The sequence below is a fragment of the Larus michahellis genome, chromosome 6 (assembly GCF_964199755.1).
Source record: "Larus michahellis chromosome 6, bLarMic1.1, whole genome shotgun sequence".
NCBI classification, from domain to species: Eukaryota; Metazoa; Chordata; class Aves; order Charadriiformes; family Laridae; genus Larus; species Larus michahellis.
Genome location: NC_133901.1, coordinates 59,149,134 through 59,165,834, shown reverse-complemented (window position 1 = coordinate 59,165,834; position 16,701 = coordinate 59,149,134). Strand labels below are relative to the sequence as shown.

Here is a 16,701-nt window from a genome sequence, read left to right as displayed (position 1 = left end):
TAAAGGCCCCCCGCACTGCCACAGACCCACAGCCGGCCCCGCCATGCTGCTGCTGGGCGCCCTGCTGCTGGCCCTGGCCCTGCTCTGCACCTGGGGGCTGGCACGCCGGCGAGCCACCTCGGGGACGGTGACGGGGCGTCCGCAGACCCTGCCGGCCCTGCCGCTGGTGGGGAGCCTGCTGCAGCTGGCCGGGCACCCCCAGCTCCACCTGCGGCTCTGGAGCCTGCAGAGCCGCTACGGCAGCCTCTACGCCCTCTGGATGGGCTCCCACTACGTGGTGGTGGTGAACAGCTACCAGCACGCCAGGGAGGTGCTGCTGAAGAAGGGGAAGGCTTTCGCCGGACGGCCCCGCACCGTGAGTCGGCAGCAGGTTTTGGGGGGACCTCCTCCCACTGCGGCATGGGGTGAGGCAGGGGATGCTCCCAGGAAAGGCAACGGCACCCGGCAGGGTCCATCACCTCTCCCCATCCTGCCTGCAACAGGGCAACAGCGGGGGCAGCCCCTCTCTGCCCTGTTCCCCAGGACGAATCCCATGCATTCTCCATCCGGAGGGTGCCCATTCTTCCCCAGGGCTGGCTGCACCTCAGGGCATGGGGACGTGTGTTTGGGTACCACCAGCCTCCCTGTCCCCCCCTTAGTTTCCTGGGCACCCCAGCCCCTAACCCTGGCATCTGTCCCCAGACCTCTCCATTGCTCCTCGGGGCAGGGAAAGCAAAGCTCATGGCCCAGGCTTTGCCTGCCAGCGCTGACCACTAGCCCCCTGGACCATCCCTGGGATGTGACGAGATGATCATCCACCCCCCAGCATCACCCCTCTCCAGCACACAGCCCCCACGGGGCTGCCCTGCAGCAGGGTGACCCCAAGGCTCCTGTCCCACAGGTGACCACGGACCTGCTGTCCCGGGGGGGCAAGGACATCGCCTTTGCCAGCTACGGGCCCCTCTGGAAGTTCCAGCGCAAGTTAGTGCACGCCGCCCTCTCCATGTTCGGGGAGGGCTCACTCGCCCTCGAGAGGATCAGTAAGTGCCCCCCGCCACCCCCCGGGCTCCCTCCTGCCTCTGCCTCCCTCCTGCGCCTGATCCGGGCTGGACTTTTCCCTTCTCCATGCCCTGATCCCCTGGGAACCAAGGGGTGACTCATTGGCTCAGCCCAAACCCCCCCAATTTGCCTAGCGGGGGCTCAGTTCCTCTCCTTCCATCACCTGTACTTTACCGACACCTCTCCCTGTGCATTTTCCACTCTGAGCTTTGGCTCCCCTCACTCACAGCTGGGGGAAACTGAGGCACGGAGCCAGCTCCTGGCCTCCTGGGCTCCCTGGTCCACCCGGCAGGAGCATCATGCCGCACATGGAGACTTCCCTGCGTGTCTCCGTCCTCTCTGCTCCTCCCCAGCACCCAGCATCGTCCCTTCTGCCCATCCCAGACCCTCAGGGGTCAGCCCTGGCTGGGGGTGCTGTCTGTAGGCTACACACCCTGAATGAGTGGGGGGCCCCTCCTTCCAGCCCCCAGCTGCCCCCTCCACCCCCTCAGCTTCACCATCACCCCCTCGCCTGACTCTCCCCTCTGCCCCAGTCTGCCGGGAGGCTGCCTCCCTGTGCGACACGCTCAGCGCTGTGCAGGATACGGCCCTGGACATGGCCCCCGAGCTCACACGGGCCGTCACCAACGTGGTCTGCTCCCTCTGCTTCAACTCCTCGTACCAGCGCGGGGACCCCGAGTTCGAGGCCATGCTGGAGTACAGCCAGGGTATCGTGGACACCGTGGCCAGGGAGAGCTTGGTGGACATCTTCCCCTGGCTCCAGGTGAGCAGGGACACGAGGACTGTCTGTTCCTCTCACCTCAGATGAGAGGAAGGAGCTGGGATGTGTCCTGCAGGAGGGGGCTACCTGAGCCCCCAGGGTTAGGAGGGTCCCTGCCCTGGTGTCCCACAAGAGCCAGTACCCTGCTGGGCACAGAGTGAGTGCCTGGGGGCCTGTAGAGGCTGGGCTGAGCTGGAGCCCCTTGCTGTGATGGGGCTTTTCTTCCCCAGATCTTCCCCAACAAGGACCTGGCCCTGCTGAAGAGATGCCTCAAGGTCCGTGACCAGCTGCTCCAGCAGAAGTTCACCGAACACAAGGTGCCAATGGGGTCAGGACAAGGAGGTGCTCTGGAGCTGTAGGATGCTGGAGCTGGGGTGGAGGGGACCGTGCCCAGGACAGCCCAGCTCACGTGTGTCCCCTGGCAGGAAGCCTTCTGCGGGGACACCGTAAGGGACCTCATGGACGCCCTCCTGAAAGTGAGAATCAGTGCGGAGAACAGCAGCCCCTCAGGAACGGGGCTGGAGCTGACTGACGACCACCTCCTCATGACAGTGGGGGACATCTTCGGGGCCGGCGTGGAGACCACCACAACTGTGCTCAAATGGGCTGTGCTCTACCTGCTCCACTACCCTGAGGTAGGGTCTGCACTCCATGGCGGGGGGCCTGAGCTCCCTCCAACACCAGGGACATCGTGTGGGGCTTTGAGGAAGGCACGTGCCAAGGGAGATACCAGGATTTGGGAATAAGCAGCATCAGGCTGTGAGCATTTTATTTCTGCCCTGCACAACCTGCCAGGACATGCTGGTGATGCTGGGTGTACCCCACCGCCATGGGGAGCCCCCCCCACAGGTCAGCCCCCTCCCCAGGCTCATGCCCCAGCCCTTGTTTCCCTCCCAGGTCCAGAGGAAGATCCAGGAGGAGATGGACCAGAAAATTGGTCTGGCGCGTCACCCCCACCTCAGTGACCGCCCGCTGCTGCCCTACCTGGAGGCCACCATCAGCGAAGTGCTGCGCATCCGGCCCGTGTCCCCTCTGCTCATCCCGCACGTGTCCCTCGCTGACACCAGGTGAGACCCCATGGGGTGCAGCCAGGACACGGACAGAGACCGTGGGAGGGAGCGACTGTCTCACTCCGCGTTTGCCTTGCAGCATCGGGGAATACTCCATCCCCAAGGGCGCTAGGGTCGTCATCAACCTCTGGTCTGTGCACCACGACGAGAAGGAGTGGGACAAACCCGAGGAGTTCAACCCCGGTGGGTTGGGTGCTCCCCGTCCTCCCCCGGGGGGTAGGGGACGGTGGGGTGGGCGCAGCAGGAGAGGCTGGGCCCAGGGAGGCTTGGTGGTGGGAGGTCGGATCCTGCTCCCCATCCCGGCTGCAGCATTCGCACCATTTCTGCTCTTGCAGCTCATGGGAGGGACACACATGTGATGAACTCGGGCAGGTCTCAGGCAGAAGGGACCAATCCCTGCCGACACCAACGGTGCCCCTTCCCCTTGCAGGCCGCTTCCTGGACGAGCGGGGCCAGCACATCCACTCGCCCTCGCCCAGCTACCTGCCCTTCGGGGCCGGGATCCGTGTCTGCCTGGGCGAAGTCCTGGCCAAGATGGAGCTCTTCCTCTTCCTGGCCTGGGTGCTGCAGAGGTTCACGCTCGAGTGCCCCGAGGAGCAGCCCCTGCCCTCGCTGGAGGGCAAGTTTGGCGTCGTGCTGCAGGTGCAGAAGTTTAAAGTGAAGGCCAGGCTGCGGGACGCTTGGCGAGCGGCAGCGTGATGGGGATGAGCCCTGGATCTGGGCAGTGGTGGGGTGGGGTGGGATGGGGCAGGACCATAGAGGCCGTGCCTGCCTGCCCCGTGGATGCGGGGTTGTCTGGATAAAGCTTTCCCAACGCAGCGTGGCTCCGGCTGTTTTTTAGGCAGGCAATGGAGGGCAGGAAGAGGTGGGAAGGTGCCTGAGATGTATGGTGGCCCCACAACTTTGTGTGAGCACTGGGCTGAGCTGGGAGGCCATGGCCCCTCTGCAGAGCTGCTAACGCAAACAGCCCCTTCGCCCCCCCAGGGATGTGGGGTGGGGGGCCCCATCCAGGGTCAACCACGAGCCATGGAGACCAGCCACCTGGGTAGCTGGTGGGGGGAGAAGGGGAAAGTGACCAGTGGGCAGTTCGGGTGTTAGCGGTGCCTGGCGGCTGTGACCCTGGGTGGGTGACCCCGGGTAGGTGTAGTGACTTGGGCTGGTCTCTGCCTCAGTTTCCCTGCTGGGAGCAGGAAGAACAAACGCGACGCAGGCTGGGAGCTGAGCCCACCGGGGGGGGCAGGCAGAGCTCCCCCAGCCCTGCCTTCCCCCGCCCTGTCCCAGGGCAGCGTGTCCCCACCGGTGGGAACCCCGCCTGCTCCTTGCGGGGAAAAAGAAGGAAACATCTTGGAGGTTACTGCAGTTTCAGCTCCCACACGGCAGCTTCTCCCGCGGTACGCAGGCACACGCTGCTGCTGGCGCATGTGTGCACTTACACGCAAAACCACAGGGATGCACACATACATATACACACACGTACGTGGTTGTATGCACACACGCAGCCCCTTCCAGACGGGACACGAGCGCCCTGTAGGGCCGCAGGGCTCTCCGACCCCGTCCTGCACACGAGCTGCTGTGGGGAAGCACAGGCAGCCCCAGCTCTGGCCGAAATTGGGGGCTCCCATCGCTCCAGGACACCCAGGAGCACCCAAAGGTGCCCGGACCCCATGGGCTGAGCTCAGCTGCAGCCCCCCAGGCCCAGCGTGCCAGCACCATGGAGCCGGGGGCTGCTGGCAGTCATCGTGCAGCAACGCGGCATCTCCCGCCTGCACGGCGTCCCCAGCACCGACGCTCACTGTCTGGCTGGATTATGGCCGTCACTTTGAGCAGCGTAACCTTCCCGTGTTCGCTTTCACCGAAAACCACCGTGCCGTGGAGGGCAGCATGCAATTAGGTTTCTGGTTCTCTATTACTTGACCTCTTAATATTTAACTAAATGGCAACACAGCTATGGCTCAGGGCACCTGGAGGGAAAGCAGCCAGGGCGGAGGGGAAAACCCTGCACAGCCCCGACACGGTGTGACACCCCAGCCCTGCACACCCCCACGTTTCCCCTTTTCTATTTCTCCCTGCCCTCTCTCTTGCCAGCGGGCAGCAAAACTGACATGAAACTTCCCCACCACTCAACTCTCTACTCCGTGTGTCGAAGTGCACATTTTCTTTTGAACCGCCAGCACTTCGTGTTCATCAGCCTCCTCGCCACTCGGCGTCTGATGCCAAATGGGTCCCATCAGCCCATGGCACGGCACCGGGACAATGAAGGCAATGGGTTTGCAGCCTGGCACAGCACCGGGAGCATCTTCTCTCCTCCCAGTCCATTCTCCTGGGGGCTCGGGGCAGTACGGAGGAGCGGGAGGAAGAACCACCTTGCACACGCCTGCCCCGGGGTGATCTGTGAGCTGACCCACCAGCCGCGGGGCAGAGGGGAGCACGGCAGGAGCCCAGCCCCGCTGCTGCTGCGTGGGGTCTCTGCTGGCTTGTAAGGGCTGCGCCGCACACTCCTTCCCGCTCCCCTGCCCATTTCCATCACAGCAGGGGTGCCGCTGGGTTTCCGATCCCTCCACCTCTGCCAGCGCAGGCTGAAGCTGGGTAGGTGAGGGGCAACTGGGCTCAGAGCGGGTTTGGGGAAAACTTGGCTAAACAGGATGCTCTAGGCTTCCCCGGGGACTGGCACCTCCATGCCAGCCTGGTCCTTCCCCTGCCCCAGACCCTGTCCCTGGCAGCACGTGCCAGCGAGGAGGCTCCTCTCCTGTCTCCTGCAGTCACCAGTAACCGCAGCATCCCCATGCCTCCAGGAGCCTGGGACATCCTGCGTCTCTGTGCCCCTTTGCCAGGGCGCTGCGTTTGCTCTCAGAAGGGTTTTTTCTCCTTCCCAGAGTCCGCACAGGGCTGGCACCTTGCTCACACGTTGCCATTGCCGAGGTGCTCGCAGCAAGGTGTGCGCACTCAAGGCCAGACATTACCTTGAGGCAGAAACGGGGACTTTGGGACCGGGGGATGTTTCTAAACCAGAGAACACCTCCCACCGCCGATGCTTGCACAAAGCTCCCATTCCAGCTGGCTTTCCTCATTCTCCAGGGCAGGCACATACTGTCCCCGGGCCCAGAGACCAGCCACGTGCCGCAAACCCCATCACGCTGAGCCTGGCCCCACCACGGGGCATCTTCCCCCTTGCCCTATCCCACCTCCTCCCAGCCGGCTGCCATGGGGGGGTTCAGTACCCAGCACCAGCTGCCCCACACCTTGTGAGCTGGTAAACAGCCGTGGGCATGGCTGCTCCCCGCTCCGGGAACGGGCAGAGACGCTGCTGAATCATCGGGCTGGTATTTACGTCCTGACAGCTGCTCCGGGGCCGCGCTGCTGCGCCCGGACCCCAGACCCCAACAGAGAGCTTCACCTGGGCGGCTGGTGGCGGGGCACAGCCAGATCCAGTCCCCCCCCCACCTCGCCTTCTGCCCCTCTGAGCCCCCCAAAGAAGTCAGGGTCCCCCGAGACACACAAATTCACCACCTTGGATGAGCCTTTTGGCTTTGTTCAGACCTGGCACTGGGAAGCCCAGTGACCCAAAAACTGGGGGGATGAGGTGGCCATGCCCACGGGAGAGACAGGGGGAACCTCGGCATCTGCCACCGGGTTTCGGCCAGCCAAGGGTGGGCAGCCACGGGGAACGCCAAGGCTTTTGCCGCTGAAATCATCCCCCTGCTGTAATGGCTTGGGCCCCACTGGGTCCCTGCCCTCCCCTTGGGGCCACTCGGGGTCTTTGCACAGGGGGAACCAGGACAGGAGGGAGCGGTGCCAAAGGGCTGGGAGGGCAGCTCGGGCCGGGGGGGTCAGGAACCAGCTGCTCCATCTCCCTGCAGTGCAGAGGGTCTGCAAGAGAGGAACCAGTGACGGTGGAAAAGATGAAGCTTTTTCACTCACGGCTGTTCCCACGCTGTACCCCATAAAGCAGAGGCACAGCTCGCCCAGGGGGAACCCGAGCCCTTCCATCCCACGGACTCGTTTTGGGGGGCACAGCCACCCCCCACAGGGCTCGGCTGACCCAGCTGCACCACAGGGCTCAGCTCAGGAGCCCTCCACCTTTGCGGGGCTTCACTTTGCACCAAGCGCCGGCTGGTGCTGGACTGTGCCGGCTGGAGAGCCACGGCCGGCACAGGCGGAGCGGGCAACGCTGGGAATACCTGCGGGCTCTGCGGCGGGCACGGGGCCAGGCGAGCTGAGTAAGCACAAACCTCGGGACACAGCTGTTCGCCAGCCGAAAACAAATGGAGAAACAAGCCGGCAGGCTGCGTTCCCCCCCGGCACGGAGACAGCAGCGCTTGCACCACCGCCGGCACGGCCCTGCTGCGGGCACCAGGCCCATCTGATAAAAAACAGCAAGGGAGGGGGGAACCAGCTCTGACGAAGAACGGACACTCATCCTGGCCTTCCCGGCACTTACCTCCAGCTGGGGGGCTGCCGGACTGGCCCCCCTTCCTGGCCCAGTCCAGGCTTTTCCTATATAAACAAAATAATAATAAAAAAAAATAAGATGGGGAAAAAACCTCCCCGGGTGTGTCTGTTGCGTAGGGAGGGAGAGCAGGGGCCAGGAGTCAGCGGCTTGGGGGAGAGGCCAAGGGGGTTTATTCACCGGAGCGGGACCGTGCCCCGGCTCCCTGCCAAGCTCTGCTGGGACCGGGTGACGGCAGGACGAGCCTGGCCGGGATGCGCGGAGGAGAAGAGGATATTTGGCTGTGGGAGCCCGGGCTGCGTGGGGCAGGAGGTGAGCACAGCCCAGACCCCAGGGGGCGAGGGGCAGACGGGGAGCCCAGAGCTCCCATGGCCCGGCAGCACAGCCCCACGCCTTCTGCCGAGCCTGCTGATTTTCCTTCCGTCCTGGAAGCTTGCTCAGGTTTCCTGCCCCAGGAAGTTTTCGATGACTACGTGTAACGCCGAAGCTGAACTGCGCCTCAGCTTTCCTTAGCCTACAGTTAGGCAGGTACAGGCTCTGAGCACAGGCTGCCGGCAAGCACCGAGACACATGGCTCCCTCCTCCTCCTCCTCCATCTTCAGCCAACACCCATCCACTGGGTTGTACAAACACGCGACGATACGCTACAGGAAAAATCACACGGGTGTTCCTGAGGGGGACTTTGCGTCGTCGGAGACGAAGAAGCCCTCAGGAACAGCGAGGCGATGCCGCAGCACCCGCTGCTGTGCCCTGGGGAACCCTCTCGCTGAGCCACCGCAGGGTGCTCCGCAGCGCCGGGCCCCAGGCCACGCACCCCGAGCCCGCCAGGACGCCCGCCGGGTCCTTGCCCTCGCAGACAATTGCAGTGGCCGAAAACATGCGGCATAAGCAGCATTGCACTGCCACGGGCTCTAGCAAAAAGAGACTGCAAGTATTATTGGCATCAACACTTACAGCACGTTGTAAAGAAAAACACTGAGCAATGAGTTGACACTAATTTGCTCTCAATCGTGCTGCCCTGTTTGCAACTCAGCTTTGGAACGACGTATTCACAACTCCCATGAAACACTCACCCTTCATAGCTGGAAAGGGGTGCGCTTTGGTGCTCCTGTGTTAGGCCTGCATTTGGAGAAGAGCTCTGTTCGGGCTCCACTGGCTTTCTACAACGGGATTCACGTGAGGATTCACCTTTCCAAAGCTCCGAAGCTGGCGCTTTGGGAGTCCTTTGCCTGCCCGTGTTTCCTCCCCTGAAGAGGCACCAGCCGAGATGTCTCCGAGGAGCTCACCTGCCCAGTCCTGCCCTGCACCACTCCTCCTCCCCACACCAGCCACCCCCAGTCCAGGTCTAAAAGCCTGAACGACTGAGAGCCACAGATAGTCCTGCTCCTCCTCAGGCACATGGGAGCTTGAGACAGGGTTTGTGCCCTGTTTCTTTCTTTATGGTCTTTAAAAGCCTGAAAAACCTCCAGGAGTCACAGAACAGGCACATCACTGCTGCTTCCTGTCTTTTTAAGATTAGAAACACCATCTTGGCTTACTGGTACTCACCTCCGTCCAGAGAAGAAGTGGGGGGTTTCCCCTGCCCTTAGTGGGATGTCACGAAAGCAAACATGGAGATTTGTGTCTTAGGCCAACAGAAGTCTTGGCAAAGGGTCTCCCACGGGGCCGTCCTCAGGATTTACAGCAGTAAAACCCACTCCGTAAGGACTGATGTGCTTTTTTAGCTTCCTCTGTGGTGCGAGGAACAAAGCCAGGTGCCAATACATACAGAATTCCTAGGGGTGGCACTGGGGATCTTTAATTCTCTTCTCAAAAGATACATGCGGTCGGTGAACACAGCTGGAAGCTGCAGAGCGAGCCAGCCCAGCCCTGGGGCACACACAGCCCCTCTGTCACCACTCACGCTCCAGGCATCCGGGAACGAGGTCTCCTGAATCCAAATCAAAGTCCTTCATTCTTAAGAGCGCCCCAGGACACAAACTTCATCCTTCATCAGCTGTTCTGATGGCAGAGAAACGCTGTGACGGGCAAAGGAGTGAGATTCTCCTAACCCTTGTAAGGTAAAAGCGCTCTCCTCAAACACGTGGGTAAAATACTGCAATAAGCACCACTTGCCTTGCTCTGTCATCTGCATCCAGCACAGTGCTACATACCTCCACTTAAAGAAACAAAACCACAAACTAAAGACAAATCTTGTTCTTAATTCACAAAATGATACACATACACACGGGCAAGTTATCAGAAAAGGCATTATATTTTGGTTTCCACCTTATTTAAAACTGATTTTGGTTTGCAATCAATCAAATCTGAATATGTCTGAGTTCAGTTTTCAATTTTTTTTTTTCCCCATAACAGTAATGATCTGGACGACCATAATTATAAAAGGGACGGGGAGAAAACCCGAGAACAAGAGAACAAGATACATAGTCTGAACTGTGCTCTCTTCCACACGAGCACTCTAGGGAATGTTAGTTTCAGCTCTTCCTTGTTTGCTTTGTTGTTTTTTTTTTCCTTCAGGTTGTTACTAACAAAATCTCTACCATTTATTAAAGCAAAGCTACAGTAAATTTTCTTGCAGTCTTACAGCAGGTTTTCATATTACCAGTAGGACTCGCATGCATGGATTGCAGTCACACACACACGCTCACAGACATTATACAGTAGCCAGTTGCCACCATAAAAAAAAATAAAAAGAAAGAAAAAAGAAAACAGACATTCGTTTCTTTTAAGTGGTCAACATTAGAATCGCACCAAACTTCTGGATCAGAAAAAAAAAAAATAATAAAATACTGCACAGGTCTTCCACATCTACACGGTAAGTCATCCCTTCGCAATGGACGGAGCTCTCGTCTCCATTTGTTCAACATGCATCGCTGAAGCTTGAAGGCACGCTGGCCAAAGAGAGCCCTGTTCTTTTTTTGTCATCTTAACTCCAGTGTGCTGCTCTCGGGGTGCAAAAAAAGGAAAAAAATAAAGCCAAGCCCTTTTGCAGCACACCGGGAAAAGGTCATTCGGAGACCACAGTACTTGGAAGGCAGCCCAGCTGCCTGGATTCTACTTCTAACTGTGCTCTTGGAGGCATTGAAGGAATATGCTCGTCTTGAAAAGTGACATATAAAGGCAAATTTCTGCAAACCCTTTCTTTTCAAACTGCTTACGGTAGACTAACACTCCTTCTGGAAGAAACTGGTCCTTCAGTCACCAGCTTCAAGTGGGAAATTTCCTACCTGCTGTCTTAAACACTGAAGCACCAGAGGTTACAGGGCTGATGTGTTCAGGCATTCATCAGCTTTGGGAAAACTTAACACCCCACAAAAAAAAGGAAAGAAAGAAAGAAAAAAGAAAGAAAGAAAGAAAAGAAATCCCCAATGCCTCAAGAGCATTATATCAAACCAGAACTCTTGGGCTACTGACTGCCGGCACTGTCAGAAGCTGCTTGCTTCTGGGAAGACACCTGGAGGTTGAAGCCTTACGGTGATTTCGTATCCTCCCAGGGTGAGATTTGCTGAGCTTTACTGATTGCGAGATAAAGCAGTGTTTTGGAAAACTAAAACCAACAAACTCATAATAACCATCACCAAAATCACCATTGGGAAAGTTCCATTTCTTAGAAGGTCTCATTGAGAAACATCAGTCCCTGCCCCGCGGAGCAGTACGGACACGATTAACAAAACCCAGAGCGACCCGTCCCCCGCAAGCCGGGCCTTCGGGAACTAGTCCCCGAATTATATTGGAGGATGAGAAAGAAAAAGAAACTAAAAAAAAAAAAAAAAAAGGTTGTATCACCTTTTCCTCCTGTTAAAAGTTTTAATCCTTTTATTCCACTTTTATTTCTTTTGTTTTTTTCCCCCGATTCTCCCTTCCGCTCTGCCACCTTAGCTGGGAGAGTTATTGGTACGAGAGTTTGGAGAGTCCTGCTCATTTATTGTGTTCAAGAGTACACACACCGGCTGCCGGGGCAGGTGGTGGTGGCTGTGTTCACGGTGCTGCTCTTCCACGGCATTAAAAAGCCCTTCCTCCTCGTCCCCGTGGGGGTGGCCACTGCAGCTGTCGCAGAAGTCCAGAGGCCCGTCCAGAGCATCATCAATGAGCCCGTCGAACTCCTTGAGGTCGTCGTCGTGATGGCCCCGGTTGCATACACAGACTTCGATGCCCGAGTCACCGGTGAAACGGCGCTGCCTGCCCGGCGTCTTGTCCTTCACGTCGGGAATGGCGCTGCTGTGCTCTAAGCTCTCAGAGCTGTAACCTTTTAGCAGTTCCTCCTTGCACTCCGTATCCTTATCGGGACCGGCCCTCTCCACTAGCTCAGCTCCCGTGCTGGTACCACCGGGCTCGACGCTTTGCATTTTGGCAACTGCTCGCTCAACCAGCGTGGTGGAGGAGGGCTCGGGCTCCCCGAGGCCGGGGCACCCGGTGTTGTCAGTACTGCTGTTATTGCCGCTGGGCGCTGCTGAGCTGCTCTGCGCTGGCTGCAGGTTCCTTGGCGTGTCTGGGATTGTGCTACTGCTGCCTGCTGGGACACACTGCTGATGTAAGGCACTATATGGCGGTGGGGGGGTCGGCGGTCGGTTCACCACTTCCTCATAGGGAGGTAGTAAATAATTTGGCAAAAACCCTAAAAGTGGGAGAGAAGGAAGAGAAGTTATTTCATGCACAGCTTATCTCAGGAAACGAGTCACTAACACAGGTCGTTATGTCATTTGTCATCTACCAGCGAACAGCTCAAGGGGCTTTACAAGCAGTGCCAAAACCTGGCCCAAATGAGACACGTCATGTTTTGGAGAAGCAGCAACGGCAGCACAGGAGGGCACCATTACAGGAGGAGATGGACACAGTTGGGAACGGCAGCCTGATCTCTCTACTCTATGCTTAGCGCTACCAGGCGAACCTTCCCCCGCTGCCCTGCACCCCAATACAGCCCCATGAACCACACCAAGGGATGGCCTGCGTTGGCTGGAGGGAACAACCTGGGAGATAACTCGCCAGCCCTCTCCAACACTGGCTTCTCAGCTGAGTTCCCACTTTCAAGAGGAGAAGATTTCATCTCACAAAGCTTTGTGCAAATACGAAAAGACAAGAGCAGTTACAAGGAACTTAGGATCCTGGTTTTTGGTTGTTGTTTTAACGCTGGATTCAGTTTTTCAGTTTTATTTTTATCAGAATAAATTGGTAGTACTGGCAAGACAGTTTGGTTTATTGTACTACCAGCCCCTCACATCTATGAAAGATTTTGTTTATTTCTTAAGAGGCAACAAAATAGTCTAAATAAACAGAATGGACTTAAATACTGGAAAGATTTAAAGATAACACTGCGATTTTCCATGTGCAATTGCGTATGCCTGGGGCTTGGGAGGAAAGCGCTGCTGGGGATTATTTCTGAGGTGGCTGCAAGAGTTTAAGGAGAAAAGCAAGTTCATACACGCAATTCAACAGTCCATTACGGGAAACTCAGTTATGGTACCTCCAGTCAAAAGGCTGAGAATCGCTGTAGCAGGGCACGAATGAAACAACAAAGTGATTGTACTTTCGCTGAGCCGTGGGCAACAGCTCCTTCGTGCAAAGTCCTTGGGCAGCTCACCAGCAGGCTCGTCTGGGAACCGCAGCACAGGGCGGGAGCCAGCATGGTTCCTGCTGAGGCACCACTTCCACCCAGCCTCTGTGACCAAATTTCGTGAAGCCACTTCCCACACTTCAGTCCCACCAGCAGCAAGTGCAGGCTGGAAATGAGGAGCATCCATAAAGTCTTGAACGAGGTATTTTATGAACATTCCCAGAAAAACACCCAGGGGATCACTGCACTCACAGAGCCAGATCAAGGGTGGGTGGAAGGTGGTGTCGTTCAACTCCAGACTCAAGGGGGCTCAAATGCATCCAGCAGCTGGAATGAGTCACCTCCTCTCTACAAGCCAAGGTTAGCCAGCAAAGCTGTCCCCCACCTCTTGCTGAGCCCAACCACTGCTCCCCGCTTCCACCCAACATGGGAAACTCGCTGCTGCCCTGCTCCCCATGACCTCCAGGAAAAACAGTACGAGGTACATACGGAAATAAAACGGCAGGGCTGAATAGTTATGGGCTTCCCGGTAAGCGATCAGGTTGATCTCGTGTTGCCGCTGCTGGGCCTGGAGACGATGCTTGGTGCGTCGGTGATGGCAAACACAACAGCAGCTGAGGATGATGATGATGGTCCACACCAGCCAAAACCCTGCAGCGGGGGAGAACAAACGTTAGCCACAGCGCAAGAGCCACATCCAAACCCAGGAAACCCCACAAAGGCGATGGAGATCATCAGAAAGCCTAGATCTGAACCCCACAAGGCTCTAAAGGCAGAAATACATGTTGTGCCAGGAGGCTTCAACATGGACCTGCCTGCACAGGTGGCAGCCTTGACAGAACTGGGTAACTCTGTACACACTTTGGTACAACGTGGAGTTTGTTCAATAGGTACAACTCTGGAGGATAATGAAATGTGGAGACAGGGCTAAGTTCTCCGCCACATCGCTCCCACCCCTTCGATATCTTTTCTTCTAGCCAAAAATATGAGCAGAGCTGTGAATAGCATCGAACTTGCCTCCCACAGCCACTTCGGTTTGAAAATAACAATCAAGACACAAAAGACACTCTGCAGATTGACCACAGAAGAAGAGAAAAACCCCAAGCACTATGTTGTGCTTTTGTTTGCACTGCTCTTTAATTTCCAGCCCAAATCCTTCATTGTTACGCCTAACAAAAACATACTCTTTTTACATAAATGTCTCAAAATATTTTTAAAACTTATTTTTGTATTCAATGTCTTAAATTATCCAAAATTAAATTAAACTAGCCCCCCACTCTGAATCCTCAAGGAACCTAACTTTTGCTCCATTTGTGGTCATGGCTGGTTTCTGTGAACTGCTGTACCATATGTACACTGTTCCTTAAAAGGGAATTTTAAAAGAGCACTTCCTGAATGTTCTCCACTCCCTCCAACATGTGGAAAAACCCCTCCTGTCCATAAATCCCCCTTCACACTTGCCTGCACTAGAAAAATGTTTCCTAGGGACACTTCGAAGAGCTCCAACGTTCACTCCAGATGAGACTTTTGTCTCCCGCAACTAGAGCCCACAGCTCTACCTGCCTCAGAGGTGTCTGTAATCCCTTATTTTTTTTAAGCTCAGTTTTTGCAGCTAAGGATACCGGGAGACCTCCCCCTTTAGAAACATGTAGGCCTGGCGACCACTCCTCAGCCGAGATCAAACCACTGTTTTCCTTGCGGTAAAACCTCTGCCACTCTTCAGTATTCCCAAACAGACAAAAGACAGACTCCTAGTGCTACATCTTGTTTTCACCACGGCCATTCTGCCCTGTGAGATCAAACTGCTTGTTTCTCCCTAGTAAAAACCTTTAGTCCTGTCTTTACGATACCTTGTTGTTTTCAGCATGCCCTGCCGAGTTAGCATTGTTTTTTCTGCTAAGAGCTGGGTGGGGAAAGGTGAACAGTTTAGGAATTTGAAGAATGAGAGGAGTATTGCTCTGGCTCAGGACAAAGTGCAATTGACCCACATCACAGATCTCAGATCCCTGCACTGGGCTGTTTGTAGGTGAACTGGGTATGTCGTATCATGCCTCTGAGCATTTTGAGCTGGGACTTTCACCTCCCTGTGTCGTAACCCAAATTCTCAATGTATTTTGGCACAGTAGTCTGAAATCTCTTCTCTTGCCTTGCACAACTGATTTCCCTAATGGACTGGATTCCACCTTATACTCAAACTTAGCAAAACCTGCTATCAAATGAAGGTGTTACATACTCCATATTTTTTTTTTTTTGCTTGGCTGGAAATCAAGGTTCCTAGGCAGTTTTTCTAGCCAGCCTGCTCAGCTGTACCACAAAAGGCAGAGAGAAGACTGTGATCTTCGCTCCAGAGAAACAAAGGAGGAAGCACTCAAGATGCCCTCTGCAGTTCCTTCAAACCAAGCTGAAAAAGTGTCCACTGCCCTCCAAACACCTTCCTCCTTCTAAAAAAGCCGTTTTATGTAAACTGTAAGGATTGGTCTAGTCCACCTTCCCTCCAAAACCAGGCATTTGCAACCCCTCTCTCGCAGTTTGAAGACCCCCAGCAATACACTGTATCTTGCTAAGAGGAGGAGGTCCTTTGGCTCTTGCTTGCTGAGGAAGCAAGAACTCACTCATCAAAACCAGGTCATTGGCACAGCACGCCACCATGCACTGAAGAAGGCCTGCAACTCATCTTCCAAGTACTCCTTATTTTTGAAGAGCAGTCCGTGATCATGCGTTCAAAAACAATGGAAAATTACACCCAGCTATCCAGGGATTTTAGCTACAGTTATGAAAACAGATGCTTTTTAACGCATTTGATCGTGTCGTTTCCCAAGAACTCTAGATGCAATGGTAGCAAGCAGCACTTAGTTAGTTAAGATGTCCTGGAGAACTGCCACTGTTAAGCAATCTCAGCTGTAGCAGCCGAATTTTTCAGCAGGGAATAACTGCTCCCACCCAAGCCTGCATCCAGAAGATTAAAAAAGTATTTCTTTAGAAAACTTCTCTACCCATTCCAAAGAAATCCCAAAGTGCTTTGCAGACAAACCGACGCACAAGCTGAGAGTAGGGGTCAAAGTAAGCTCAGCCATTCCTGGGAAGATGTGCGGCAACTCTGTAAACAGGCAGTAACAACATACAACAGTTTAGGATATTAAATTAATGCTGGATCCTACTGAAACCACAGGTGGCATTTTAAGTAAACAGACCATAATTTACTGGATTGCAATCTGGCCATGGTGCCAGGAACAACACCTCCATTCTCGTGCAAAGGGTCTATGCACGCTCGCGACCACAAGTGGATGAGATCTGTTGTTTTTCATTGGAAATTCCAGAAAAAGAACCCACTAATACCACGTTATTGCCTGGTTTCATTAACCACTGACACTTCCTAGAGCTTCTAGGAATTACTCAAGCGCTGACTCAGCACGAGCCCAAGGACTTGACTGGATGATCACAGGAGGTCAGCAAAGCGTGTGCCCACCACAGCCCTTTGCTGGCCTGGCTTCTGGTGTCCTCTTTAATGGCTTTGCCCCCACCTTGTCACGCAACAGCACATCTGCACCGCAGGGCTGAAAGCCCCCCCAGAGCATAGGAAGCAATAGGATGGGACACCCATAGATGCTGAGGCACACAAGAAGTCCTCGACTGTCGCTTGAGCAGGGGTGCCAGCATTGAGCGACGGAGGGGGTGCAGTTTGGTTGCAAGCCCAGCACGGTGCTGGGAGTCCAGAGCCTCTCTAAAAGGCTCCAAGACGTGCCCTAGCCAGAAGTTTGGGCACAGCTGCAACTTTGGCTGCAGAATAGAAAAACTCTAAAAGCCTAGCAAATATATAGTACGGTCATTTATTTGG

At 55.7% G+C, this 16,701-nt stretch overlaps 2 protein-coding genes across 7 annotated transcripts in view; one reads left to right on the top strand and one right to left on the bottom strand.

Moving 5' to 3' along the window:
• Positions 1-43: 43 nt before the first annotated feature.
• CYP17A1 (cytochrome P450 family 17 subfamily A member 1) lies at positions 44-3,567 on the top strand. Its single transcript, XM_074591527.1, has 8 exons — positions 44-355; positions 881-1,019; positions 1,572-1,801; positions 2,029-2,115; positions 2,224-2,433; positions 2,696-2,865; positions 2,948-3,051; positions 3,299-3,567. The coding sequence occupies exons 1-8, from the start codon at positions 44-46 to the stop codon at positions 3,565-3,567; spliced, it is 1,521 nt and encodes a 506-aa protein (XP_074447628.1).
• Positions 3,568-9,546: 5,979 nt separating this feature from the next.
• The window catches only part of WBP1L (WW domain binding protein 1 like), a 60,644-nt gene continuing 53,489 nt past the window's right edge, over positions 9,547-16,701 (bottom strand). For all 6 annotated transcript variants that reach the window (XM_074590129.1, XM_074590131.1, XM_074590130.1 and 3 more), the window contains 2 exons: positions 13,356-13,517; positions 9,547-11,930 (listed from right to left, as the gene is read on the bottom strand). In XM_074590129.1, the coding sequence (XP_074446230.1) occupies positions 11,191-11,930; positions 13,356-13,517 (902 nt within the window). In that variant the 3' untranslated portion in view covers positions 9,547-11,190. The remainder of the gene's footprint in view (positions 11,931-13,355; positions 13,518-16,701) is intronic.

What these genes read in the sequence shown, in the direction of transcription:
- CYP17A1 (XM_074591527.1), top strand. Translation starts at nt 44, where the DNA reads ATGCTGCTGCTGGGCGCCCTGCTGCTGGCCCTGGCCCTGCTCTGCACC. An exon ending in ACCTGCTCCACTACCCTGAG is followed by an intron (nt 2,434 to 2,695) that starts GTAGGGTCTGCA and finishes TTTCCCTCCCAG; the next exon opens with GTCCAGAGGAAGATCCAGGA. An exon ending in GTGTCCCTCGCTGACACCAG is followed by an intron (nt 2,866 to 2,947) that starts GTGAGACCCCAT and finishes TTTGCCTTGCAG; the next exon opens with CATCGGGGAATACTCCATCC.